Genomic DNA, 27,749 nt, shown 5'->3' on the forward strand with positions numbered 1-27,749 from the left:
TTAACAATACTTAAATACTATGATATAAGGTAAGTACATTTTATGTTACATGATAAATGGATAAAAAGGGAAGAAAACAGAGATATTTGATATATATATATACACACACACAAGAAAATAAGGGAAAAAATTCATGACAGTTACAGTCCTTACTTCTGAAGCTGGTCACATGGTAATAGTTGGCATTTATAGCTACCTTCTTCCACGACCCATTCCGTATTCCCTTTGCCCTCAGCAAGCGCCTCAGCTGGCTGTGCTTCTTACTTGGTGAGATGACCCAAACATTCATTCTTGAAGGATCTGGCCCATCAGTAATCCTGCCTGAATAGAGTTGTAGTTTTCCATTCACTGTTATCAAGGGCACAGTAATACTAAGAGATGCCCAAAGAATCTCCTGTACTCCAGGCATACTCTTCCTTACCTCCCCATGGAGCAGCAGTCCAACTTCCCTTGTTAGTAAGGATCAGTAACTCCAGTCAGCAGAGTAACTCCCTTCTTTGCCTATTGATTCAGAGGGACGAGGAGCCCAGAGTGGCCGGGCAGCAGTCTTAACTTCCAGTTCAATGGAATCATTGTATCTCCTGGGAGAAGCATCTCTCCCTTTGGAACCAACAGCTCTGGGGCAGCAGAGCATAGGCTGTGGGGACAGGTAGCAAAATTTTGCTGCTGGGTCACTAGGGGTAATAATGAGTGCTGTCACTCCCATTTCTACCCCTTGATTCCTGGCCTCATGAATCGTGGCAATGTGAGAAACAGCTCCAGATATTGGACACTGATCCAGAGCATATACAGCTTTCTGGAGAACCTTGCCCCAGCCCTGCAAGGTACTGGCATCTAGCTGGCATTGTAACTGAGTCTTCTAAAGATCATTCCACTCTTCCATCAAGTCAGCGGCTTTAGGATGGTGGGGAACATAGTAAGACTAGTGAATTCCATGAGGATGGGCCCATTGCTGCACTTCATTTTCTGTGACAGGAGTTCCTTGATCAGAAGCAAAGCTGCAGGGAATACCAGGATAATGGATAAGCCATTCTGCAGGTTCACGGATAGTAGTTTGGGCAGAAGCATTATGTGCAGTAAAGACAAATTTGTATCTAGAGTGTCTATTCCAGCAAGAACAAAATGCTGCCCCTTCCATGATGAAGCAGTCCAATGTAATCAACCTGCCACCAGGGAATGATGCCGTATCAGGGACTCAGTGTTGGTCTCTGCTGCTGGCAGACTGGGCATTCAACAGTGGCCGTAGGGATGTCAGCCTTGGTGAATGGAAGCCTATGTTGCTGAACCCATATGTGTCCTCCATTACTGCCACCACAGCCACTTTGTTCATGAGCCCCCTGGGTGATGACGGGTGGCTGAGGAAAGAATTTGAGTGGTATTCACAGAATGGGTCATCCTATCCACTTTATAAAAATCCTCCTTTGGTGAGCATACATGGGACACAAATATCTTCACTTTTTTTTTTTCAAATATCTTCACTTTTACCCAGAGAGGTCCATACCTCTTTCCCAGACTTCCTTGACACCGATTTTCCAATCATGTTCCTTCCAACTCCCTGGCCATCCAGCCAAACCACTGGCCACAGCCCATGAACAGCTATATAATCACAAATTTGGCCATTTCTCCTTCCAAGCAAAATAAACAACCAGGTGCATTCCTTCAAGTTCCGCCCAACAAGAGAACTGCTTGTGCTTTCAGGGCCTTCTCAGCCTGATCACGTTTATACTATTTCCATTTAAGGGTGGAGTGATGCTATGTGCACCCAACTTAATGGCTTCTTGGGTCAGATAACCTCCAGTTCATGATGGGCAGCTCAAGTCACATGGTAACTTGGCGGCGCATGGTTAAGTGTTCAGTCTCTACTAAGGCCCAGTAGCACATCAAAATCTGTTTCTTTTGGCAGGGCTTTGCTTCAAAAGCCTAAGGGCCTGCTCTGTGTGATTCACCTATAGGGGCCTGCCAAAGGCTCCAGACAGCATCCCTATCTGCCACTGATACTTCAAGCACCAATAGATCTGCTGGGCCATATGGCCAAGTGGCAAAGCAGCACGTACAGTAGTCTCGACCTGTTGCAGAGTTGCAGAGCCTTCTCTTGTTCTGGGCCCTACTTAAAACTAGCAGCTTTTCAGGTCACTCAGTAATTAGGCCAGAGTAACACACCCAAATGAGGAATATGTTGCCTCCAAAAGGCCCACGAAACTTTGCGCCTTTTTTTTTTAGTTGTGGGGGGGCGAGATGCAACAACAACTTATCCCTCACCTCAGAAAGGATATCGTGACATACCCTACACCACTGGATCCCTAGAGATTTCAGAGGTAGAAGGCCCGAGTTTTTCTTGGATTTATTTCTCACCCTCTGACACACAAATGTCTTACCAATAAGTCTAGAGTAGTGGCCACTTTTTGCTCACTACACGAGCAAAGGTCCCCTAGGTTTGATAGGTCCAATCAGCATAATGCCATCAGTGTAATGGACCAGTGTGACATCTGGAAGAGAAAGGTAATCAAGATCCCTGTGAACTAATTTGTGACATATAGCTGGAGAGCTGATGTACCCCTGAGGCAGGACATTAAAGGTGTAGTGCTGTACTTCACCTTGCCAGCTGAAAGCAAACTGCTTCTGGTTGTCTTTATTAACAGAGATGGAGGGAAAAAAACATTTCCCAGACCAACAGTTGCATACCAGGTACCAGAGGATGTGTTAATTTGCTCAAGCAATGAAGTCATATGTGTTACAGCAGCTGCAATTGGAGTCACCACCTGGTACGATAATCCATCTTCATTCTCCAAGAGCCATCTGTCTTCTGCACAAGCCAGACAGGCAAGTTGCATGGGGATGTGGTGGGAATCACCTCTCTGCATCTTTTAAGTGCTTAATGGTGGCAGCAATCTCTGCAGTCCCTCCAGGAATGCAGTATTTCTTTTACTTTACTAGTGTTCTAGATAGAGGCAGTTCTAGTAGCTTCCATGTGTCTTTTTCCACCATAACAGCCCTCACTCAACAGGTGAGAGAACTAATGTGGGGATTCTGACAGTTGCCGAGTATGCCTATTCCATTATCCATTCTAGAACTAGGGGGAAAAAACACAGGATGGGTTGGAGCACCATTGGGCCCACCAGTAGATGGACCTGAGCTAAACTTCCATTGATCATCTGACCTCCATAAGCCCCTACTCTGACTGGTAGGCCACAGTGATGTTCTGGGTCTCCTGCAATTAGTGTCAGTTCAGAGCCAGCGTCCTTTCAGTACCTGAAAGTTCAGATTATTTCCTTTTCCTCAATGTACAGTCACCCTGGTAAAGGGGATAGGTTCCTTTGGGAAGGCTTGGGGAAAAATTAAATTAATTTTTGGCAATGTAGCAGGGTCTTTCATTTAAGGGGTTCTGGGTCTGTACACAGGGTCAAGTCTGGGAGCTGACTGAGGGGCCATGACACTCTGTTTTTATTATTCATGTTAGGTTTTTGTTCACTTGACCTAGAACTCTTCTGCTTATACAGATGGAGTAAGAATTTAGTAAATTGCCCATCTATTTCACCTCCACCAAAGAATACCAACCATATTCCCAGTTACCCTATAACAGAGATTTTTTTTTTTGAAACCTTCTTTCATGGTCATTTTGCATTCTTTATCACAATAAATTACTATTTCATATTTTAAAAATCATGTTTTAGTCTTAGATTTTTTAAAATTTCCGCTGAAAATTTAATTTTCAAGTAAAACTGATACTTCAAGAAGCTTAACCCTTATCTTTTTAGAGGTAAGTAAAGTGAGGTTTAGAGTAGGTATCTCCTCATCCTCAACCTCACACATTCATAATATTTCAGTCTCATATAGTTACTACATTCAGATCACAATCACAATCTTCCATCGAGATTTTAACTTGCCTAAGTTGCAAACACACAAAAACACACCAAATCTCTCACATGATCTCCCACTCAATCACACTCAGTTAAACCTCACATATCAACTTCAAAGTCATAACGTTATAATCACCTGCTCTTTCACTGTCATACAGTTCATCCGGAGACTTGGGTACAGTCACAAACCACTGTCACATACTGCACCTGTTTCACTCAACGCCCTCTTCCAGGGACAGTAGTCTCAGGTGCAAACCACCTCACACAGGTGACCAAGACTCACACACACAAACACGACCACTTGTTCTCACAGATACATTTGCTCCCATCGTACTTAGAGGTGCAGTTCCTGGCCTCTCAACGAGGTTAAAAATCTTTCCCATAGACTTGTCCCTTCTGGCAGATAATCTGGACTAGCTTCCACCCCTCTCAGTCAATACTGGTCTCTCTCTCCCCGACACAGGCACACAATGTCACCGCACACCTCTCCCGAGCACACGTGTAAGGCTCAGGACCAGCTGGCCCTTCCCCAGGGATCTGTGATTCATCCACCTGGGCCCCTCCCGGTCCCGAAAGACCAGCTTCCCCCCTTCTCCCATGGAACTTACGGACACACGCCACAGCTAAACCCGTCGGCCAGTCACAGGCAGCGCCAGCGCAGTCTCCCACTGGAGGTTTCAAGGTCGCCGCCGCGTGGCGCCGCCGGCAAGCACGCGTCCTCAGCCCCCCGGCCTCACGGGCTCGTCACGTCACACCACGTCACAGTCACCGAGGCGGCCGAGCCCACCGCCTGAACCCGCCCGGCCATACCGCGCATCCGCTATCCCTAACGGTCTCAAACCCGTTTAACATACGGATTTGCTCACGCTTGCCCACCTGCACAGTCGGTGACACACATCCTCTCCCTCTCGAGCAGACTCACCCTCGGCCACACTTAGAAAACACGTGTGGACTTAGAAAACAAATCTAGGGCAACCGCGCGCCCTGAGCCGGATCCTTCCGCAGCAGACAACTCCGAGCCAGCGCACGCGCGCGTCCCCTTTGAGGTGCTGGGACAGCCATTGTGCCAAGCCTGAAATCTGTCCTCAGAGAGATCCGAGGTCCCCAGGTGAGACGGAAAACCAGGACCTAAGCCGCGGAGACGGGGAGGTCGCGGCGTCACTCCAGACCGGAGTGAAACTGCTGAGGTGCAGTCCGAAGAGCGGCAGAGGACCTACGTCGCTCGCTCCCGCCTCCTTCCCCTGGACTACGTTTCCCAGAGGCCGCAGCTGTGCACCTACTTCCGGTGGGGCCGGCGGCGGAGTGGTCTGCAGAGGCAGGTGCTACCCTGGTCCTGTCTCGTAGGCAGGGCTCGGCCTGCAGCCTCACCTGGAGTCGAATCAGGACTCAGCCCAGAGCCCTTCCTGGGGATGCTGAAGGTGAGGAATCCGGGAGCCCCAGGGCCGGGCAGGAGGAGTGTGGACTATTAGGCCTCTAAGTGCGGGGGCAGCCCGGGGGAGGTGGACTGAGTTGCTGTGAGTGCGTGAGAAACTCGAGTTTGTGCCCGCACTAAGTGTTCGTGTGTTTGTTGTGACAGCGCCTGGATTCGTGATCGTGCTTTTGTGACTATAATTGTGTGCGTGACCGTTTGTGTGAATGGAGTTCGTATGTGATTGTGACCACGACTGCGGGTGGTTATTTGTGTAAGCCCCATTTACTTACATAAAAGAAAAGCGCATTTACACAAACGTTACCCCCAGGCTCACGCAATCAGGCAGTTAGGGAGACATTCCAGTAGCACCTGTAGATTCATACACACGACACAAAGCCAAAATCTCAAAATCCATCCCATGTGTATCATCATCTCACAGCCCCAGACAAAGCCACATATACGGTAAAAAAACTACCCACTTAGTACTCATCCCCAATAGTTACCCGAAGATCTTACACATATCACCAGGAATCATAGAAACATTGTTACCGTGGTCACAGACAACGTCTGCTCGACACCACACTCAAGGTCACACAAAGTTTGAGCTCCTAGAAAGGCCTCGTGTCTCATAATTCTCTAAGTCACTACTTCTGCCGTTCCTCTTAGAAACGCCTAGAACAGGAGTAAAGAATGGCACTGTTGCACATTCAAAAACAGTGTCTAAAATGATCAGGTGCTGCTTATCTGAAATGTTCATATTAAGTTTTAACATTCCTTTGTTACATTATTTAAAGTAGAAGTTATCTATAGTTCTCAACCACTCTGAACATTTTACTGCAAATGCTTTCACCCTCTTTAACATGCATATATATGCTTATGTACATAGGAATTTTTTCCCCAAAGATTAGACTACAATACAAATTGTTTTGTAATTTTTATTAGAAGATATTTAGATCTTTTTGTCTGTGTTCAGGGATTAAACTGCCAAAGATTTTCCAGGATGCTTCCAGGTCTGATTCTTTAATTCTCACTGGTACTTCAAACTAAAAACTCACTATTTATTTTGCTCCGGAAATTTTTGTTCTATTTATTTCTTCTTTTCCTTCTTTGTTGTTTTAGTCTCTATTTTTTAAATTCCTGTTACAGGTATATTAGGTATTTTGGGTCATTTCCTGTTTCCCTGATATTTTCATAATATCCATTTCCTTTTCTTTTTCCTCCTAATTCTGTGAGGATCTGGTCAGGATAGGTCTGAGCAGGTCACTTGGGTCCATTTCATCGTAGTGTGGGGACCCTGGTCTGCCTCTCTAAATCCCTCCTGCTAAAGAGCTTGGGCCCGGTCTTCCCTGAATCCATCCTGCTGTCGCTGGGTTCCCTCCTTGTTTGGAGTAAAGTTGGGATTTGTCCAACTTCTCTCTGATTTATTACATATGTGTGTATAGGGACCAGGAATAGGAGACATGAAGGGGCAAGAAAACTGCCAGTCTAAATTAGCACTTTGGGAACTCAGAGACAAAACCATCTTATGTTTTTTTTTTTAAACTGCTCTCATCCAGCAACACTTTCTTTGGACTCTGATTTTCTTCTAAAGTGGAACCAAGAAGAGAACTAATAAATACATTGAATTCTAAAAAAAGCCATGGACCATGTAAGTTGGTATTTTCTTGTTCCTAACTGAAGTATTCTTTTTTTCTGTAGTTCATATGAATATTTGCATTTTTTATCCTGATGTTGTTACCTAACTGGATCTTCTACAATAACTTACTAGTGAGTGAGTAAGTGATGGTGCCAGAAATTCAGGTTTTTCCTTGTTTTGCTCCTTTCTTCTCTAACCACCGTTCATCTACTTAGTCAATTAATCATTCCTCATTTCTCATATGCTGTCTTCTGCCAGGCACAAGGAGAGAACAGAAATACTTCTTTTGAGGGAAATATTAATGTTTCTCTTGTCAGAACTTTGGTTTGAAATATTAACATATTTATTGAGTACCTACTATGTGATAGGCACTCTTCTGGGTAACTAGGAATAAATCAGTGGGGAAAAAAAATCAGACACATACAAATCATCCCTAGTGGAACTTAACTTGTAGAGAGAGAGTCACAAAATAACTAACTTATATAGTGCAAGACTTAAGACACACTGATATATATATACTTACATAGATAGATATATGTATACTTATAAACACAAAATAATTATATGATAAAACTAAGACCAAAGAGCAAATATATGTCTTATCAATAAATGTATATAAGCTTTAGCTCACCTATTAAAAGAAAAAGGCTTTCAGATTGAGTCATAAAGAAAAACTTAACTCTCTACATCCGACATTTACGTGATTCAGAAAGGATAATAAAAAAATGGACAAATTACATCAGGTAAATGGAAACTAAAAGAAAACAGACTAAAATTCAGGCTCTATCACACCATTAAACATGGCAAAGAAGGGCACTATATAATTCTAAGGTGTAAATTTCAAAATGAAGATGTAATAGTTATGAATACACTTGCATCAAATATTATAGCAGCAACCTTCCTAAAGCAAATAGAAGAGCAGATAGAAGAAGAAATTGACACTTGCCAGCAGTAGGGGACATTAATTTACTCTCTCAGTCAAAGTCAAGCCAAGTGGACAAAATTTAGTAAGGATATAGAAGTACTAAATAATATACTCCATGAAATGTACCTTATTGATAATATAGAAAATTCTGTATCCTAATAATAGTGACTGTGCATTCTTGTCAAGTGTCCATGAATCATTTGGAAAAAAATGACAAAATATTAAGCCACAGTAAAGTAAAAAGTAGAAATGATAAACACTATCCTCTGAACACGGTGAAATACAACTAGAATTTAATAACAAAATCAGAAAAAATAAAGTTACTCTTGCCAACAATTTATAAAATCTGTTTTAATAACTCCTAGATCAAAGAAGAAATAGAATCTAAAAGTAAAGAATTTCTAGTAATCAGTGATAGCAATACATATTGGAAGCCATGGGATTTAGTGAAAGCAAGACTCTAAAGGAAAGTTATAGCTTTAAATTCTTCCAACAAAAAATAATGAAAATATATGTTAAAAGGAAATATGGAAAGGATTTACAAAGATAAAAATTATAGGCTTTAGAGAATAGGAAATAATTATAACTAATAAGATAAATCTATAAGATAAATCACTAACCCTTGAATCAGGAAAGAAATGGGAGAAAGCACAAATATACCATTTTCAATTGCTCTCTCTTTTTGAGATCTGAATTTCTGTTTGTTGTCATTTCTCTTTAGCCTGAAGATATTCCCTTAGCATTCCCTATAGTTTATATCATCTAGTGACAAAGCTTCTCAGCTGTCTTTATGTGAAAATGTCTTTATCCTACCTTAATTTAGAAAGTAAATCTGAAAACGGGCTTTCTTCCTCTATTTTATGAAAGAGTTTTTTGTAGAATTAGTATAATTTCTTCCTTTATTGTCTGATAGAATTCACCAGTAAAGGCATCTGTGGTAGGCAATAATGACCCCCCAAAGATGTCTACATGCTAATCCTGGAACCTGTGAATATGTTACCTTACGTGGCAAAAGAGACTTCACAAATGTGGTTAAGAGTTTTGAGGTAGGGAGATTATCTTGGATTATCTGAAGAGCCAGTGTCAGAGGGAGATGTGAGGATGGAATACGCATACTTCTGTTAGAGAAATGCAACCTTACTGGCTTTGAAGATTGAAGAAGGGGGCCACAAGCCAGGGAATATAAGTGGCCTCTGGAAGGTAGAAAAGGCAAGGAAATGGACTCTCCCAGGAAATGCCAGAAAGGCGCGCGCCTTGATATAGTCCACTGAAACCCTTGTTGCACCTCTAACTTATAGCACCGTAAAGTAATAAATTTGTTGTTTTAAGCTACAACATTTGTAGTGATTTGTTGCAGCAGCAGTAGAAAACTAGTCTACCATCTGAGTTTGGAGTTTTCTTCATGGGGATATTTTAATTTCTTTAATAGATATAGGGTTTTGGGGATTTTTATTTCTTCTTGAATCAGTTTAGTAATTTGTCTTTCAAGGAATTAGTTTACTTCAACTTAGATGTCAAATTTATTGGCATAGAGTTCATAATATTCCTTTATTATCCTTAAAATGCCTGTCATATAATGTAGTGAGGTACTCTTTTTAATTCCTGATATTGATAATTTGTCTTTTTTTCTTGATCAGTATACCAGCACTTTATCAATTTTATTGATCTTCTCAAAGAACTAACTTTTAGTTTTACTGATTTTTCTTTCTAGTTTGCCCTTGCTATTTCATTGATTACTGACCTTATTTATTCTTTCCTTCTGCATACTTTGGGTTAATTTTCCCTTCTCTTTCCAGCTTAAAATTCCCTTTCCTCTTTTCCCCATAGGTTATTTAGAAGAGTGTTCTTTAACTTCCGAATATTTGGGGACTTTATCAGATTTTTCTGATAATTCATTTATAACTTATTTCTTTTGTGGTTAGAAAACATATTGTGTAATTTCAATTCTTCTAAATTTATTGCGACTTGTTTTATGGCCCAAAATGTGGACTATCTTGGTGAATATTCCATGTGCACTTGAAAAAAAAGTTGGTATTATACTGTTATTGGGTAGACTTTTTATCAGTTAGGTCAAGTTGTTTGTAGTGATGAGACACTATTCTGTGTCTTCACTGATTTTTTATCACTTGGCGTATGAATTACTGAGAGAGAACTGTTGAAACATTGTGAATTCGTCTGTTACAGTTCTGTCAGTTTTTGCTTTATGTATTTTGAAGCTCTGTTATTAGGTACATGCATATTTAGGATTGCTGTCTTCTTGATGATTTGACCCCTTTATCATGAAATATTCCTTTTGGTGATATTATTTTTCTTGAATTCTACTCTCTTCATTAGTGTAAGTGCTTCAGCTTCCTTTTACTGTTGTTTCATGGCATATCTTTTTTTTCATCCTGTTATTTTAACCTGCTTTAACTATATCTCAAGTAAGACCATATAGTTTGATTCTACTTTTTTATCCAGTCAGACACTCTCTGCCTTCAAGTATCTAGACCAGGGGCTGGCAAACTATAGCATGCCAGCCACAGCCAGTCCACAGCCTGTTTCTGTACCGCCCTCAAGCTAAAAATGGTTTGGCATTTCTGAAGGGTTATAAATAGATAAACCAACAGAAAAATATGTGATAGGGACTGTATGTGACTCACAGAGCCTAAAATATTTATTGTCTGACTCTTCAGAAAAAGTTTGCTGACCTCTAGATTGACTTTAAATTGAATGTAATTATTAGGTTTTAATCGATCATCTTGTCATCCCTTCTTTCTTCCTTTTTTTTCTATTTTCCTGCTTTCTCTTACATTAGTCTTGTATTTTTTAGTATTTCATTTATCTCCATCATAGCATTATTAGCTGTACTGTTTTTACTGTTTTAGGGCTTGTTCTAAAGTATCCAGTGTGCCTTTAAAGAAACAATCTTACTAGAGTCTTCCAGTAATTTTATACAATTTCACATATAACGCAGAAATCTTACAGCTGAATACTTCTATTTCCCGCTCCCATCTTCTTTGCTATTATTGTTGTATATTGTATTTATAAATATGTTTAAACCACACATGCTTTTTCTCCTTTACATAGTCAGTTATCTTTTAAATAAATCATGAAATGAAAATAATATCTTTATTTACATCCAAATTTACCATTTCTGGCACTCTTCATTCCCTGTGGATGGAAATGTTTACCTAGTATCAATTTTTTTTCCACCCAAAGAACTTCCTTTAACATTTTTTGTAGGACATAGCTTCTGGTGAAGAATCCTCTCAGCTATTTTTTTGGTCTCAAAAACAAACCAAAATACCCCAAACTTTATTTCACTTTCATTTTAAAGGATTTTAGTTGGCTATAGAATTATAGGTTGACAGCTTTTTTTCAGCATTTTATAGATAGTGTTTTGTTGTCTTCTTGCCCCCATTGTTATTAATGAGAATTAATCTTTGATTTGTATTGTTGTTCCCCTCTGTGTGATGTATCTTTTTTGGGGGAGAAGGTCTGGCTGCTTTTAAGATTTTTTTCCTTATCCTTGGTGTTCAGAAGTTTTATTATAATGAGCATAGGTGTAGTTTCTTTGTATTTATGTAACTTGGGTCATAGGTCATTATGGCTCTGTTCACTTCTTTTTTGAATCTTTTTTCTCTGGGCTTCAGTGGGTGATTCCTAGAGACCTGTCCTGAAGTTTAGTGATCTTTTCTTTTACTGTGTTTAATCTGCTATAGATCCCATCAAACTAATTTTTTATTTCAGATAGTTCATTTATCAATTTCAGGATTTGCCTTTGGTTCTTTTTTAAAATACCTAAATTTCACAAGTCTTTGTCTGCTAATTTCAGCGTCTGAATCATTTGTGGATATTTTATATTAAGTGATTTCTTTTCTTTTCTTTTCTTTACTTTTTGCTGAGGAAGATTCACCCTGAGCTAACATGTGGCCACTGACAGATGAGTGGTGTAGGTCTGCACCCAGGAACCGAACCCGTGCTGCCAAAGCAGAGCACTCCAAACTTAACCACTAAGCAACCAGGGCTGGCCCAAGTGATTTTTGCTTGAGTATGGGTCACATTTCCTTTTTTTCATTTCTAGTAATCTTTACTAGTAATCATTTCTATTAATCTTTTATTATATACTAAACATTGTATATTGTTGACTCTGGATTCTGTTAATCTCTTCTGAAGAAAAGAAATTAGCTTTATCAGATAATTACTTATAATTATACATAATGTAAAGCATAATACTTAAAGCATTATGGCACTGGAGCATAAATAGATCAAGGGAACAGAATAGAACATCCAGAAATACGGTAATTTAACCTGTGATAAAAGTGACATTTCAAATCAGTAAGCTAAAGATAGGGATTTTTTTTAACTGAGATATAATTGACACATAACATTATGTTAGTTTCAGGTATGCAACATAATGCTTTAATATATATATTGTCACTTATGAAGTGATCACCACAGTAAGTCTAGTTAACATCCATCACCACACATACTTAAAATTATTTTTTCTTGTGATGAGAACTTTTAAGATCTACTCTTTTAGCAACTTTCGAATATACTGTACAGTATTAATAACTATAGTCACCATGCTGTACATTGTATCCTCAGGGCTTATTAATTTTATAGCTGGAAGTTTATACTTTTTGACCACTTTCATCCATTTCACCCACCCACCTCCTCCCAGTTCTGGCAACCACCAATCTATTCTCTGTATCTATAAGTTTGACTTTTTGTTTTCTGTTTTTAGATTCCCCATATAAGTGAGATCATATGGTATTTGTCTTTTTCTTTCTGAATTATTTCACCTAGCATAGTGGCCTCAAGGTCCATCCATGTTGTTGCAAATGGCAGGATTATACTTAGCTTGTTTCCACGTCTTGGCTGTTGTAAATAATGCTGCAGTGAACATGGAGTGCAGATATCTTTTGAGTTATTGTTTTCATTTTCTTCAGATAAATACTCAGAAGTGGAACTGCTGGATCACATGGTAGTTCTATTTTTAATTTTTTGAAAAACCTCTATTCTGTTTTCCATAGTGGCTGGACCAATTTACATTCCCACCAATGGTGCACAGGGGTTCCCTTTTCTCCACATCCTTACCAACACTTGTTATGTCTTGTCTTTTTGATAACAGCTGTTCTAACAGGCGTGAGGTGATATCTCACTGTGGTTTTGGTTTCCATTTCCCTGGTGATTAGTGACGTTGAGCACCTTTTCGTGTACCTGTGGGTCATCTGTATGGCTTCTTTGGAAAAATGTCTATTTGATTCTCTATCCATTTTTTAATCAGATTTTTTTTTTCCTATTGAGTTGTATGAGTTACATATTTTGGATGTTAGCTCCTTATCAGATACATGTTTTGCAAATTTTTCTCCCATTCTGTAGGTTGCCTTTTCATTTTCTTGGTGGTTTCCTTTGCTGTGAAAAATCTTTTTAGTTTGATGTAGTCCCACTTATTTATTTTTGCTCTTGGTGTCAAATTCAAAAAGATCATCATTGGGAGCCGGCCTGGTGGTGTAGTGGTTGAGTTCGTGTGCTCCACTTCGGTGGCCCAGGTTCAGTTCCTGGGGGCAGACCTACACATGCTCATCAAGCCATGCTGTGGCAGCATCCCACATACAAAATAGAGGAAGACTGACACAGATGTTAGCTCAGCGACAGTCTTCCTCCAGCAAAAAGAGGATTGGCAACAGATGTTAGCTCAGGGCCAGTCTTCCTCACACACGCAAAAAAATGATCACCAAGACAAATGTCAAGGAGCTTACTACCTATATTTTCTTCTAGGAGTTTTGTGGCTTCAGGTTTTATTTTCAAGTCTTTAATCCATTTTGAGTTGATTTTTGTGTGTGATGTAAGACAGTGGTGAAGTTTCATTCTTTGGCATGTGGCTGTCCAGTTTTCCCAATACCATTTATTGAAGAGATTGTCCTTTCTCATTGTATATTCTTGGCTCCTTTGTTGTAAATTAGTTGACCATATATGTGTGGGTTTATTTCTGGGCCCTCTAGAGGGAGAGTTCACATTGGGAGTGATTGTAAAGTTGGGTGATTAGCTGAACACAGAATTTAAGGGGAGAAGAGGTATGAGAGTGGTGAGTGACAGCATAAAGGTGACCAGAAAGAAGGATTACTCGATATTTTGCAGATGTTGCAGTTACTACTAATGATGAGGTCTAGAGTAGTGACATAAGAAGTGAGTGAACTATGGTGGAAGACAAGATCATTGAAGTAGAGAGGAAGTCAGGGAACTGGGAGGCCAGGATACTAGAAGGAATAGGTATGTGGATATTTGAATCACTGAGAATTAAGGTAGCAGTAGTGTTGGAGATAGGGACACTGAGCCAGGAGCTAAAATTCCTGAGGGGCAGAAATCTGGATGTCAACAAATCACTGCAACAGGGAGAGAGAATGCATAGTATAGTCTGATGCAGTGATGACATTAGATTTTAGAGACTGAGGGACAGTTGTCTGATACAAGCAAAGGGGCAGGGAGGACAGTGGTATGAAGATTGTAGGAGGAAAAACAGCCACACACCTGAGATGTCCTCCCAGGAAATGGTGTCCTCAGGGGAAAATGATTAATCAGTTACACATGGGAAACTTTGAACTTCTCCACAATTTTGAGTTTTTCAATTAGACATTATGAGAATTGGTGTAGGTTGATCTCATGGGTGGAGAGACTTTTTGTTTTGTGAGGCATTAGGATTTGGTGGAGATATGATTGGTGCTTCCATATAGAAAGATTGAAGGTCTTTCCAGGAAATAAATGAGCACCAGTTACAAAACCAAATTTTATATTGAACTGGATATGCTAGACTTAGGTCACGTCTATGTGAGTCTGGATCATTCTACATCAGTATTCTCTAACTTAGGAACATGGAAAGTGTACAAGGAAGAGTGCTGGATGATAACAGGTAAGCTCTCCCAGGTGTAATTGCAAAAAGTGGAATGATATATGCCTTAGAAAAGACCTGAGAGATTTTGTCCACCGTACAAGTCCAAGTTTATGAGATCTTTATTTATAAGATCAAATGTTATGCTACCAATTAAGGAAAAAAGATGTTAAGCTACTATTTTTGCTACATCACCGCCCCAAAACTTAGTAGATTAAAATAACAATAATCATAGTTTGGCTCTCAAATCTGCAGTCTGAACAGGACTGAGTAGGGATGGCTCACTGCTGTTCTGACATGGGATCAGCTGTGATGGCCTGACTGGGAGCTGGATGATCCACTTTCAAGCTGGCTCCCTCACCTGCTTGCAAGTTGTTGCTGCATGTGAGCTAGGAGCTCAGTCAGGGCTGCGGTTTGGCGGCTGTCCTTCCTTTTCACATGAGCTATTCCATGGGCTGCTTGGGCTTCCTAGGAGCATGGTGACTGGGCTTCAAGAACAAGCGTCCCAAGAGAGTAAGACAGAAGTATGAGACATTTTTGTAATCTAGCGTCACAAGTCACATAGTCACTTCTGCTATACTCTACAAGTTCAGTAAGTCACAAGTGTTCTCCCAGGTTCAGGTTCGAGGGCAGAGGACATCGACCCCACACCAATGGTGGGTGGGTAGGGGGCAGGACAAGATTACATTGAAGAAGAGCATATGGGGTGGGAGATGTTGCTCTGTCTGTTTTTGGAAAATACAATCTGCACCAGATGTTTACGTAAGAATTTGCATGAAAAGTAAAAATGGTTTTGACATGATAGTCATAATGATGAAAAAAAAATCTTCAAGTCCTTTTTCTCAATATGGATATTTTTGTAAGATATTCTGGAAAGATTCAAATTTTCCAACTATTTAACTTAGTTGGAAATCTCTGCTTATTTTCTTAATTTCTAGATGACTGATAAACAGAAGTTTTCCACTCTGTGCAAGAGGATGTGTCTTAATTGTTTAAGAGCACGTAGGCACTCTGCTTCAGTCTCCTTAAGTTCCTCTTTCGCCCGTGTCACCCAGCCTTAGTGTATAACACTCACTATCCCGTGCTTTCCTGCACTGCCTCCTTTAGCACCTCTTCTTCCTTTTGTAAAATGTTTCTTATAATTTCAAAAACATGACTGCGATTTGCCATTTCAGGGGTTGGTGATGTTCCAAGATGTGGCTATAGATGTGTCTCAGGAGGAGTGGGAGTGCCTGAACCCCGCACAGAGGAATTTGTACAAAGACGTGATGTTGGAGAACTACAGCAACTTGGTTTCACTGGGTAAAGTTAGCTGCCTCTAATAATTCAGAAGCTGTTTCTTGGAATTTCTGCTTTCTCCCCTATAGATTTCAGGGCTACCTTTCAAATAACTAGATGAATTTTCTCTTTGTGTAGAAATGAGCACAGCTAAATGGATGTGCACCTTCATTTTCCTCATCCTCACACCTTCCTCTGGTCCTTTCTTATAACTGACTTTCTTCCAGATGATTCAGGAGCAGAATTGGAATTCTGTACCATTAAAGCACGATGTGGTCAAAGAAACCAGGCTTTCTCTTTTGTTTCACTGCCCCTAAAGCTGCAGGTGTACTAGCCTAGTTAAAACTAATCATATGGGTCCTGGATGTGAACCTCTTTAGTTTTCCAAATTAATGTCATGATGGGCTGGATGAAGAAGTGTCACTAGTTACAGCTCAAATGAACACTTCCATTTCCTACAACAAATGTACTCTCTTTTAAACAGTTTGCATTTGAAAGTTACATTCTAAGAACTTTGTGACTTGGAAAATATTTAACATTGAAAAATATCTGAGAATAAGTATCTCAGGAAGTTTCTTTTTTCCTCATAGCAAAATAAAGAGAGAAAGCTTAAATAAATTTAAATAACATTTCTTACCTATTTGTTTGCTTTGTTTCTTATGATTCTGAGTTTACCTGATATGAATATTTCATCCTTTCTCCTTTCTTCTGTAGACCTTATCAAGTACCATTTTGACCTATAGTTTATTTTTTAAAATCAATTTTAAATCACAGTATTGGGGTATTTCCATTTCCACCTGATCTCCATTTCTTTTCTTATAACCAGGACTTTCTGTTTGTAAGCCAGCTGTGATCTCCTCCTTGGAGCAAGGGAAGGAGCCCTGGATGGTTGTGAGGGAAGTGACAGGAGGACGGTGCCCAGGTGAGTGAGCATTGATCAGGAAGCAGGAAGCTGTTCAAGGAGTAGGCCAGCTGCTCAGAATGTTGGGCTGGTAAGGTTATTTTAGACGGATTAGGAGGGAAAACCTGATTTTAAAACTTAATTACAAAGCTGTAGTAATCAAACAGTGTGGTACTGGCATACAGAGAGACATATAGATCAGTGAGATAGACTAGAGAGCCCAGAAATAAACTCAGATATATCACCAAATGATTTTAGACAAGAGTGCCAAGACCATTCAATGGGGGAAATAACTATCTTTAATAAACACTGTTGAGAAAACTGGATATCCACGTGCAAAGGAATAAAGTTGGATCCTTACCTTATGCTATACATAAAAATTAACTCAAAATGGATCAAGAACTAAATGTAAGACTCAAAACTATAAAAAACCTAGAAGAAAATGGAAAGCTTCATGACGTTGGATTTGGCACTGATTTCTAGGATATGACACCAAGACACAGGTAACCAGAGCAAAATAGACAAATGAGAGTACCTCACATTTAAGAACTTCTGGGGGCTGGCCCCATGGCCGAGTGGTTAAGTTCACACACTCCACTTTGGCGGCCCGGGGTTTCACTGGTTTGGATCCTGGGTGTGGACATGGCACCACTCATCAGGCCATGCTGAGGCAGCATCCCATATAACACCACCAGAGGCACTCACAACTAGAATATACAACTATGTACTGGGGGTCTTTGGGGAGAAGAAGAAGGAAAGAAAAAAAAAGATTGGCAACAGATGTTAGCTCAGGTGCCAATCTTTAAAAAAAATTAAACACTTCTGTTCATCAAAGGATGCAATCAACAGAATGTTTAATTTTTCTTTTCTTTCTCTCGCTCGCTCTCTCTCTCTCTTTTTTTTGGTGAGGAAGATTGGCCCTGAACTAATATCTGTTGCCAATCTTCCTCTTTTTACTTGAGGAAGATTGTCACTGAGCTAACATCTGTGCCAGTCTTCCTCTGTTTTGTATGTGGGACACCACCACAGCATGGCTTGATGAGCAGTGTGTAGGTTTGTGCCCAGGATCTGAACCCGGGAACCCTGGGTATCCAAAGTGGAACATACAAATTTAACCACTACACCACCGGGCCAGCCCTCTTATCTTTTTAAAAAAAAATCATGCAAGTTTTGCTTTGCTAGGTGATGGGAATACATTTTTTTAAAGTGTTATAAAGACATTTTCAATGGATCAAGAACATGTGAATAGATGTTCTAATGGAATACTTATGAAAACTAAGATTGATTGGAAATTGGGAAAGTCAAAGAAAATTACTACATTGAGGAGGTAGAGATGGCAGAGGGATGATCAGAAGGAAGGAGTTCATCTAGGAAGATGTAGGGTCCTGGAGGCCAAGAGCAGGTTCATTCTACAGTTTAGAGGTCTTTGATGACGTCTGTGACTCGTTGTAGTACTCCAGAACTGTGAGAGAGTATATTTCTATTGTTTTAAGCCAGCAGTTTGTGGTACTTTGTTATGGCAGCGCTAAGAAATGAATACAGAGTCATGGAAAACTGATACATACTCTCCTAAGTGTTTTGTTTTCATTTAAAGATGTCATTCCTTTATCAATTTTTGATGCCTGGCCAGGCCTTTCCTTTTGCATAGGTGTGATGATTTCTTTTTTAAAACTTTTATTTTGAAATAATTTTAGATTCAGAGGAGATTGCAAAGAAATGAACAGGGACGTCCCATGTGCCCTTCCTCTGGCCTCCCACAATGTTAACATCTTACACACTACAATACAATATCATACTGAGAAACTGACATTGGTACAATCCATAGAAACTTATTCAGAATTCACTAGTTATACATGCACTCAGTTGTGTATGTGTCTGTGTGTGTGTATAGCTCTGTGCAGTTTTATCACATAGAGATTTGTATCACCACTGCAGTAGTCAAAATGCTAGACAGTACCATCACCACATGACTCCCTCGTGTTACCTCTTTATAGCTACACCCATCCTCCCTTATTCTTAGCCCTTGGCAGCCACTAATCTGTTCTACATCTATATTATTATGTTATTTCATGAATGTTACGCAAATGGAATCCTGCAGAATGTGTCCTTTTGAGATTGACTTTTTTCTCTCTCATGTATATATATAGTACATGAATGTAATGAACACACACACGTATATATGAACATAAACATACATATATATATATATATATATGTTCCTTACATTCATGTAAAAGTTTGTGTGTGTAAATAAGTCTGGGATAAAGCTCAAGCATGTAATTGCTGGGTGGTATGGTAAGCTGCCACACTGTTTTCCACAATGGTTGTACCATTTTACATTCCCATCAGCAATGTGTGAGTGGTCCCAAGTTGCACTGAATCCTAGCCAGCATTTCATGTTATATCTGTTTCTCATTTTAGCCATACTATAGGCGGATAGTGATATTTCATTGTGGTTTTAATTTGAATTTCCTTAATGGAAAATTATGTTGAACATCTTTTCATGTGTTTATTTGCCATCTGTATATCCTCTTCACTGAAATGTCTATTCATATCTTTTGCCCATTTTCAAATCTGATTGGTTTTTTACTGTTGAATTTTCAGAGTTCTTTAGGTTCTCTAGATAGATATATATATATCCCTGCATATAGAGGATATATATATGTCATTATAATCCTTTAACAATTTTTTTCTTTGAGATTTTCTCTTTCACCCATGGATTATGTAGAAATGTTATTTGGAAGTGTTTGGAAATTTTCCTGTTGTCTTTCTTTTATTGATTTATAGTTTGATTCCATTATGGTCTCATGTGAAGGTTAGAGGGAGCTTTCCACAAGAGTCTTTCACTTCTGACACCAATTGCAATTTCAGGTGTTCCCAAGACCGTCTTCAGCTTTGATAATTCACTAGAAGGATTCATAGAACTCAGAGACAGTTGTCATCCTCACAGTTACAGTTTATTACAGCAAAAGGATACAGATTATAATCAGCCAAGGGAAGAAGTACATAGGGCTGAGCCTGCGAGAGTTCTGAATGCAGAGCTTCCAGTTGTCCTCTCCCAGTGGGGTCATGGACAGTGCTGACTTTTCCCATCAACTGTGTGTGATAGTATGCATGGAGTATTGCCAAATAGGGAAGCTCACCTGAGCCTTGATATCTAGAATTTTTATTGGGGCTCCTTGCTGGCTGTCCATGTAGCTGACTTATAATTTCCAGCCCTTGAGGAGGTAGAGCTGATACCTTTAGTCTCAGTCTCTCCAGAGGAGAATTCCTGCCACATGGCTCCAAGCCTCCAACATAAATCCCATTATTAGAATGTCTGGTGGCCATGGCTCCACATAAACAAAGACACTCTTTGTAGAGATTACTTCCCTGGAGATGAAGACAAAACCCAGACCTCTCTTTAAGTAAGGTTAAATTCTTTACTATATACATTGCAGAACATACTCAATATGATTTTGATTCTTTTAAATTTAAGGTTTGCTTCATGACCCAGAACATGGTCTGTCTTGGGGAATGTTCAGTGTGTGCTTAAAAACATTGTGTATTCTGCTGTTGGGCAGCACGTTCCATAAATGTTAATTACATCCTATTGGTTGATGGTCTTGTTCAGCTCTTCTGTATCCTTGTGGATTTTCTGTGTAGTAGTTCTGTCAATTGCTGAGAGTAGGATACTTGAGTCCCCAGCTATAACTGTAATTTGTGTATTTCTTCTTTCAGCTGTATCAGTTTTTGCTTCATGCATTTTGAAGCTCTGTTGGTGGTGGTTATTAGTTTTCTTTACTCCAAAGTCTACTTTATCTGATATTAATATAGCTATTTCTACTTTCTTTTGAGTAATGTTTACATGATGTATATTTTTCCATCCTTTTACTTTCAACTTCACTGTATCATTATGTTTGAAAGGAGTTTCTTGTAGTCACCATGGTTTTTGTCCATTTTGCCAATTTGTCTTTTAATTGGTGATTTAGACCATCTGCATTTAAAGTAATTATTGATATGTTAGGGCTTAAGTCTGCCTTTTTGTTGTTTTCTACTGGTTCCTTCTATTTCCTGTTCTTCTGTTTCTTTTTTTTTTTTTCCTACCTATGAATTACTCAAATATTTTTAGAGTTCCATTTTTATGTATTTATAATGTTTTTAATATATTGCTTTGGGGTTTTTTGTTGTTGTTTTTAGTGTCTGTTCTAGGTATTACCATATGTATACATACTTAATCATAATCTGCTGGTGTTGACATTTTACCACTTCAAGTGAAGTGCAGAAACCTTACATCCATTAGGTCTCTTTACCCTGCCCAATTTTAGTATAATTGTTTTAAGTATTTCTTCTACAGACATTGATCACCACATGAGATAGTGTTATAATTTTTGTTTCAATTATAAAATAGGATTAAAGAAACTCATGGGATGAAGGATAGTCTATTATGTTTACTTCTATTTCTGCCTATTCGATTGTTCTTTTCTTTTCTTTTCTTTTCTTTGAGGAAGATTACCCCTGAGCTAACTACTGCCAATCTTCCTCTTTTTGCTGAGGAAGACTGGCCCTGAGCTAATATCCATGCCCATCTTCCTCTACTTTATACATGGGACGCCTGCCACAGCATGGCTTTTGCCAAGCAGTGCCGTGTCTGCACCCGGGATCCAAACCAGAGAACCCCAGGCCGCCGAGAAGTGGAACGTGCGCACTTAACTGTTGCACCACCAGGCCAGCCCTTATTGTTCTTTTCTATCTGAAGGTCTCAACCTTCTTCTATTATAATTTTCTTTGTGTTGGGGAGCTTCCTTTAGCCACTCTTTAAGGGCAAGTCTGCAAAAACAAATTCTCTTAGTTTTCCTCTGTCTGAGAATGCCTTTTGTTTCTTCTTCATTCCTTAAGGATAGTTTCACTGGGTGTGAAATTTGAGATTGACAGTTCTTTTCTTTCAGCACTTAAGAAAGTATTGTGTCACTTCCTTTTGGTCTCCATGGTTTCACATGAGAAATCCATAGTCTTTCAAATTGATGTTTCTTTCTTATCAATATATAATGTATGTTTCTCTCTATTTTTTAAGATTTTTTCTTTGTCCAGCTTTCAGAAATGTATATCTTGGTTTTGGTTTCTTTGGATTTTTCTTATTAGGAATTTACTCACTTTCTTAAATCTATAGATATGTGTCTTGTACAAAATTTGAGAAGTTTTTAACCATTATTTCTTTGAATACTTTTTCAGTCCCACAGTTTTTCTCTTCTCTTTCTGGTAATCATATGATATGTTATTGTCCCACAGGGATTGAGGTTCTGTTCTTTTTCTTTAAGTGTGTTTTTTAAATTGTTGTTCAGATTAAGTGAATTCTGTCTTTAAGTTCACTGAATTTAGCCTCTGTCATCTCTGCTCTGCTCTTAAGATCATTCAGTGTGTCTTTTATAATGGTTATTATATTTTTCATTCCATTTAGTTCCTTTTATAACCACTATTTTTTCTGAGATATTCTGTTTTTTCATTTGTTTCAAGAGAGTTTGGAATGTCAATGCCTTTTTATGAAGACTGCTTTAAAATCCTTCAGATAATTCCAACATCTGATTCATCTTGGTATTGGTATCAGTTGATTATCTTTTCTCCTTCAGACTTTGGTTTTCCTGGCTTTCGGTATGATTTTCAGTGTGTCTGGACATTTTAGTTACCATGTTCAGAGAGTCTTGATTTTATTTAAATCTTCTATTTTAGCAGGTGGTCACCCTGTTAGGCTTAGTGTATAGATCTGGCCTACTTTTGCAGGTTTTAGTTCTAATGGCAGCTTAGTTTTCAGAGCCCTTGCAATGTTATTCTGATCTTCATACCTCTGGTACTGCTGGAGCTCCTACTCAATCCCTGATGGTGTTGTCTGCAAGGACAGAAAGCTTCCACAGACACCCACTGTAGCTGGGCCACTTTCTGCAGAATGGGAGAGGCAGATATAGACACCACTGGGCATGGATTTCCTTATGCCACTGAGTGGCGAGTGGGGAGATGCAAGACTCTGCTAATGCTGCCCTTCTGAGTGGATTGATCTGTCAGCCAATGCCCTGGTTGTGAAGTGGGGGCTGGGACAGCGAGAGACTTCCTCTTGCTGCTGCTACTGGTGGATCAGGCACTGGGACTTCTTGCTGCTCCTGCAGCTGGCTGATGAAACTGTTGCTGGGGCCCAGGTTGTGCAGAGGGGCCGGGGATCCTACTAGGTCTGTAGGGCTTGCATGTTCCTGGTCATTTGGCTGAAGAGAACAGACTTATATCTTGATTTGTGTGTGTGTGTGTGTGTGTGTGTGTGTGTGTGTGTAGGCCTCTTCAGTGCCTGTTATAGGGGTATATGGGAGATAAAAAGAAATCCCACGGAACTTATCATGTGGTAATTCCTCAAGTCCAGAGAATCCTAACCAGTCTACCTTCTTCATTCCATCTTTTAAAGTTCCTTTGTTCTTGTCTGGTAGGTAATTTCTAGGATTTTTAGTTATATTTAGGGGAAGAAGCAGGGGAATGTGAGTCTACACAATCTGTGTGGTTGAGATTTTAAATCTTTTTTAAATTACCCTTAGATCAGTCAGAGAAAAACAAATACTGTATGATTTCACTCACAAGTGGAAGATAAACACATAGATAAGGAGAAACAGATTGTTGGTTACCAGCGGGGAAGGGGGAGGCAGAAGGAAGAAAGGGGTAAAGGGGCACATATGTATGGTCACGGATGAAAACTAGACAATTGGTGGTGAACGTGACGCAGTCTATAGAGAAGCTGAAATATAATAATGTACACCTGAAATTTACACAATGCTATAGGCCAATATGACCTCAGTAAAATAATAAATAAAATGAACCTTAGAATATGCATTTTCTGTGATATTTGCTTTGATTTGCTTTGATTTCTCTAAAGAGGAAGATCATATAGACAGCACTTCATTTTTGTTCCTCCCAAAGCCAGTCTTTTTCTTGTAGCAGTTTTTATTTTTGCTTTTTCTTAAGTAATTGCCATTATCCGGTCTTTCCAAAGAAGTAAGCTTAGTGAAACAGCTGGTTTTCACACTCATTTCATCTAGTGGTATAAACAAGGAGGGGAACAAATACAACTGACTTCTGGCAGACACGCAACTTGGCTATTAAGATCAGCTTGGAATGCGTGTAGCCCACTAGCTGGTACCACGGAGCTTTCTGTGTCTTGTCATGGTGTTTTCCAGAGAGAATGGAATGTTTCATTTAATCTGAGGTATCTTATCTGTCTGGTGAGTTGTTAAGAGCTGAGTGTTATCAGTGCCAGGAAGCTACCTGCATGCTTCTCCTTGATCCCATCCCCTGCTACATCTCCAGAGATAACCATAATCTTGAATTTTGTTATGACTATTCTGTTTTTTAATAGTTTACCACACTTGTGTATGCCCTTAAACACTATCTTATTGTGTTTTGCTTGTTTTTGAGTTTTTAAAAATGATAATGCTTATGTCTCTTCTGTGATTTGGTTATTTCGTACCACATGGTTTCTAATAATTTTCCCATACTGTTTTATGCCTGAGTTTATTTTCACAGCTGTTTAATACTCCATCCCACAATTTTCTGGCTGTTATAATTTGGATTGTTTGTAAATTTTGCTAATATATACAATGGTGCTATGACTATTCTTACACATGTCTCCCTACAAGATTTTCTTCAGGCTATTTACTAGAATTAGAATTGCCACATCATAGAACATGTACATCTTCAACGTTATATTACACTAAATTCTTTTCCTCAGTGTTGGTACTAATTTATGTTACTGCTGGCTGTGTGTGATAATTCTGGTGGTTCATCTTAACAACAGATGAAATTCTTAGACATTTTAATTTTTACCACTGTAATGAATATGAAATTGTATTTCATTATATTTTAATTTGAATTCCTTTGCTTCCTGAGTTTGAGCATTTTTGCGTATGATTATTTAACATTGGTGTTTCCTCTTCTGTGAAATGCCTATTCAGATTTTATTCCCATTTTTCTTTTAGTTTATCTCTTTTCTAGTTAGCCTTTTTGTCTTTAAGATATCCATTCTACCTTGAGGTGTTTTTCATATTTATATCCTTATTTTTTCCCATAAGCTTTACAGTTTTTCCTTTAACTTCTCTAAGTCTTTAATCCATTTAGAGTTTATCTTTATGTATTTATGGTGTATGGTAGGGATCAGAGGTAATTGTTTTTTCATATCTATAGCTAGTTGTTCTAATATCATTCATTAAATAATTTATTTTTTCTTCTCACCCTTCTGCTGTGTATCCTATGTGGGTCTGTATCTGGTCTTTGCATGGGTCAAGCCCTATGTGAATACCACACTGTCTTAATTTACAAGTCTTGATGATAATTCTTTATCATAGGTCAGAGAAGTTCTCTGACTTTGTTTTTCTTCAGGAATGTTTTGGCTATTCCATATATATATATATACATATGTATGTTTGTTTTTTAAAGATTGGCACCTGAGCTAACAACTGTTGCCAATCTTCTTTTTTTCCCCCGCTTTTTATTTTTCTCCCCAAATCCCCTCAGTACATAGTTGCATATTTTAGTTGTGGGTCCTTCTGGTTGTGGCATGTGGGATGCCACCTCAGCATGGCCTGATGAGCGGTACCATGTCCGTGCCCAGGATCCGAACTGGTGAAACCCTGGGCTGCCAAAATGGAGCACTCGAACTTAGCCATTGGGCCACGGGGCCGGCTGCCTCTTGTAGATTCTGAGTGAGTTGATCTCATTCCAAAACTGACTCTGGTCAATTCTGATTCAGTTGATCTAGAATGTTTCCTTAATATCCATACTTGCAACAAGTTCCCAAGGTGATTCTGAGGCAGATCAAAATTTCAGAATAATTGCCTTGACTTGTTAACTAACTCCCTCACTTTTATCATGAGCTCTCATTTCTCTGTGTCCTCCTTACCATTTTTTCATTCGATTGCATTACGATATTTAAGAGCTCTCCAAACCTTTCATTTCTTATGTGAATTATTTTCAGTTATCTCTCTTTTGTACCATAGATATTTTATTTCTCTTGTAACACAAAACCAACAATTAAATTGTCTTTCTTATCTTTCAGACTTGGTGTCCAGGTGTAAGCCCAAGAAGTTATCTCCAAAAAGAATTTATGAGACAGAATCATCCCAGTGGGCAATCATGGAACAATTTAAAAGCCATAATCCTGAGAAGTACATTTTCAGAGATATTTGGGAATGCAAAATTCAGTTTGAGAGACAACAGGGACAACAGGAGGGCTATTTCAGGCAGTTTATTATCAACCGTGAACACGTGCCCATATTTAGCCAACATACTTTACTCACTCAGGAATTTTATAATAGACAGAAAATCTTTGAATGTACAGAATGTAGAAGAAACTTCAGTTACCATTTATTCTTTAGTCATCACAAAAGAACTCATTCTAACGAAAAACTTTCTGAATGTAAGGAATGTGCAGAAACTGTTAATACATCATACCTTACTGAACAACAGAGAATTCAAAATAGTAACAAGTGCAGTGAATGTAAGGAATGCTGGAAGGCTTTTATTCATTGCTCACAATTTAAACATCTGAAAATTCATAATGGTGGAAAACGCTATGAATGTAAAGAATGTGGGAAGGCCTTTAATTATGGCTCAGAACTTATTCTCCATCAGAGAATTCACACTGGTGAGAAACCCTATGAATGTAAGGAATGTGGGAAGGCCTTTAGGCAGCGATCACAACTTACTCAACATCAGAGACTTCATACTGGTGAAAAACCCTATGAATGTAAGCAATGTGGGAAGGCTTTTATTCGTGGCTTTCAACTTACTGAACATCTGCGGCTCCATACTGGAGAGAAACCCTACGAATGTAAAGAATGTGGAAAGACCTTTAGGCATCGCTCCCACCTTACCATACATCAGAGAATTCATACTGGTGAGAAACCCTATGAATGTAGAGAATGTGGAAAGACCTTTAGCTATCACTCAAGTTTCTCTCACCATCAGAAAATTCATTCTGGCAAAAAACCTTATGAGTGTAGTGAATGTGGGAAGGCCTTTTGCGATGGCTTACAGCTTACCCTGCATCAGAGGATTCATACTGGTGAGAAACCCTATGAGTGTAAGGAGTGTGGGAAGACTTTTAGACAGTGCTCACACCTCAAAAGACATCAGAGAATTCATACTGGTGAGAAACCTCATGAATGTATGATATGTGGAAAGGCCTTTAGACTTCATTCACACCTTATTCAACATCAGAGAATTCATACCGGTGAGAAGCCCTATGAATGTAAGGAATGTGGGAAGGCCTTTAGCTATCATTCAAGCTTCTCACACCATCAGAGAATTCATTCTGGGAAGAGACCTTATGAGTGTGGGAAGGCCTTTAATCATAGCTTACAATTTAATCTACATCAGACACTTCATACTGTTGAGATGCCAGTAAGGTTTCCTCTCTCCTCCCCCCATGCTAGTCTAGCATCCTGAAATGATTTTTGGAATTACACATTTTCTTTTTTTTTTTTTTAAGGGAAAGCTTGGTAAAATACTGAATTTCATTAGTATTGATTTATTTCAGTAAACCTTGAAGGTCAAATTTATTTTTTCAAGTGGGAAAATGGAAAAGTTATTAAAAGATAAAAATTGCTATCTTCAATGTTGTTTCCGAGTTATTGTAGTGACCACTATTGGAAATAAATTTTATAAAATTGTTTGTTTTTGTGGAAACCAGTGAAGTGTGGCAAAAATAAAATGAAAACAATTTCTCCCCATCCCACAAATGCCTGAGATATCCAATATGTGTGTGTTGCTCCTTTCTTCGTGCTCTGACATACCTGCACATATGAAGGTTTACTGCATGTGTGTGGAAGAGGTTTTACCTCCTATAGTGACATACTTCATG

The 27,749-nt window shown here is 39.1% G+C and overlaps 1 protein-coding gene and 1 pseudogene across 4 annotated transcripts; one reads left to right on the plus strand and one right to left on the minus strand.

Annotated features, from left to right (window-relative positions):
* LOC106836088 (uncharacterized) lies at window positions 1-2,861 on the minus strand (annotated as a pseudogene).
* Window positions 2,683-27,641, plus strand: ZNF461 (zinc finger protein 461). 4 transcript variants are annotated; one of them, XM_070499027.1, is made up of 6 exons: window positions 2,683-2,820; window positions 4,321-5,275; window positions 6,825-6,916; window positions 15,879-16,005; window positions 16,808-16,903; window positions 25,944-27,641. In XM_070499027.1, the coding sequence occupies exons 3-6, from the start codon at window positions 6,908-6,910 to the stop codon at window positions 27,332-27,334; spliced, it is 1,623 nt and encodes a 540-aa protein (XP_070355128.1). In that variant the 5' UTR covers window positions 2,683-2,820; window positions 4,321-5,275; window positions 6,825-6,907; the 3' UTR covers window positions 27,335-27,641. The 4 variants fall into 4 exon arrangements, with proteins under 4 accessions (XP_070355128.1, XP_070355129.1, XP_014704272.2 ...); XM_014848786.3 differs by lacking the exon at window positions 2,683-2,820 and adding an exon at window positions 14,683-14,724 and having other exon boundaries at window positions 5,130-5,275; XM_070499028.1 differs by lacking the exon at window positions 6,825-6,916.
* The last annotated feature ends 108 nt before the right edge of the window (window positions 27,642-27,749 follow it).

The sequence above is a fragment of the Equus asinus genome, chromosome 26 (assembly GCF_041296235.1).
Source record: "Equus asinus isolate D_3611 breed Donkey chromosome 26, EquAss-T2T_v2, whole genome shotgun sequence".
Classification (NCBI taxonomy): Eukaryota; Metazoa; Chordata; class Mammalia; order Perissodactyla; family Equidae; genus Equus; species Equus asinus.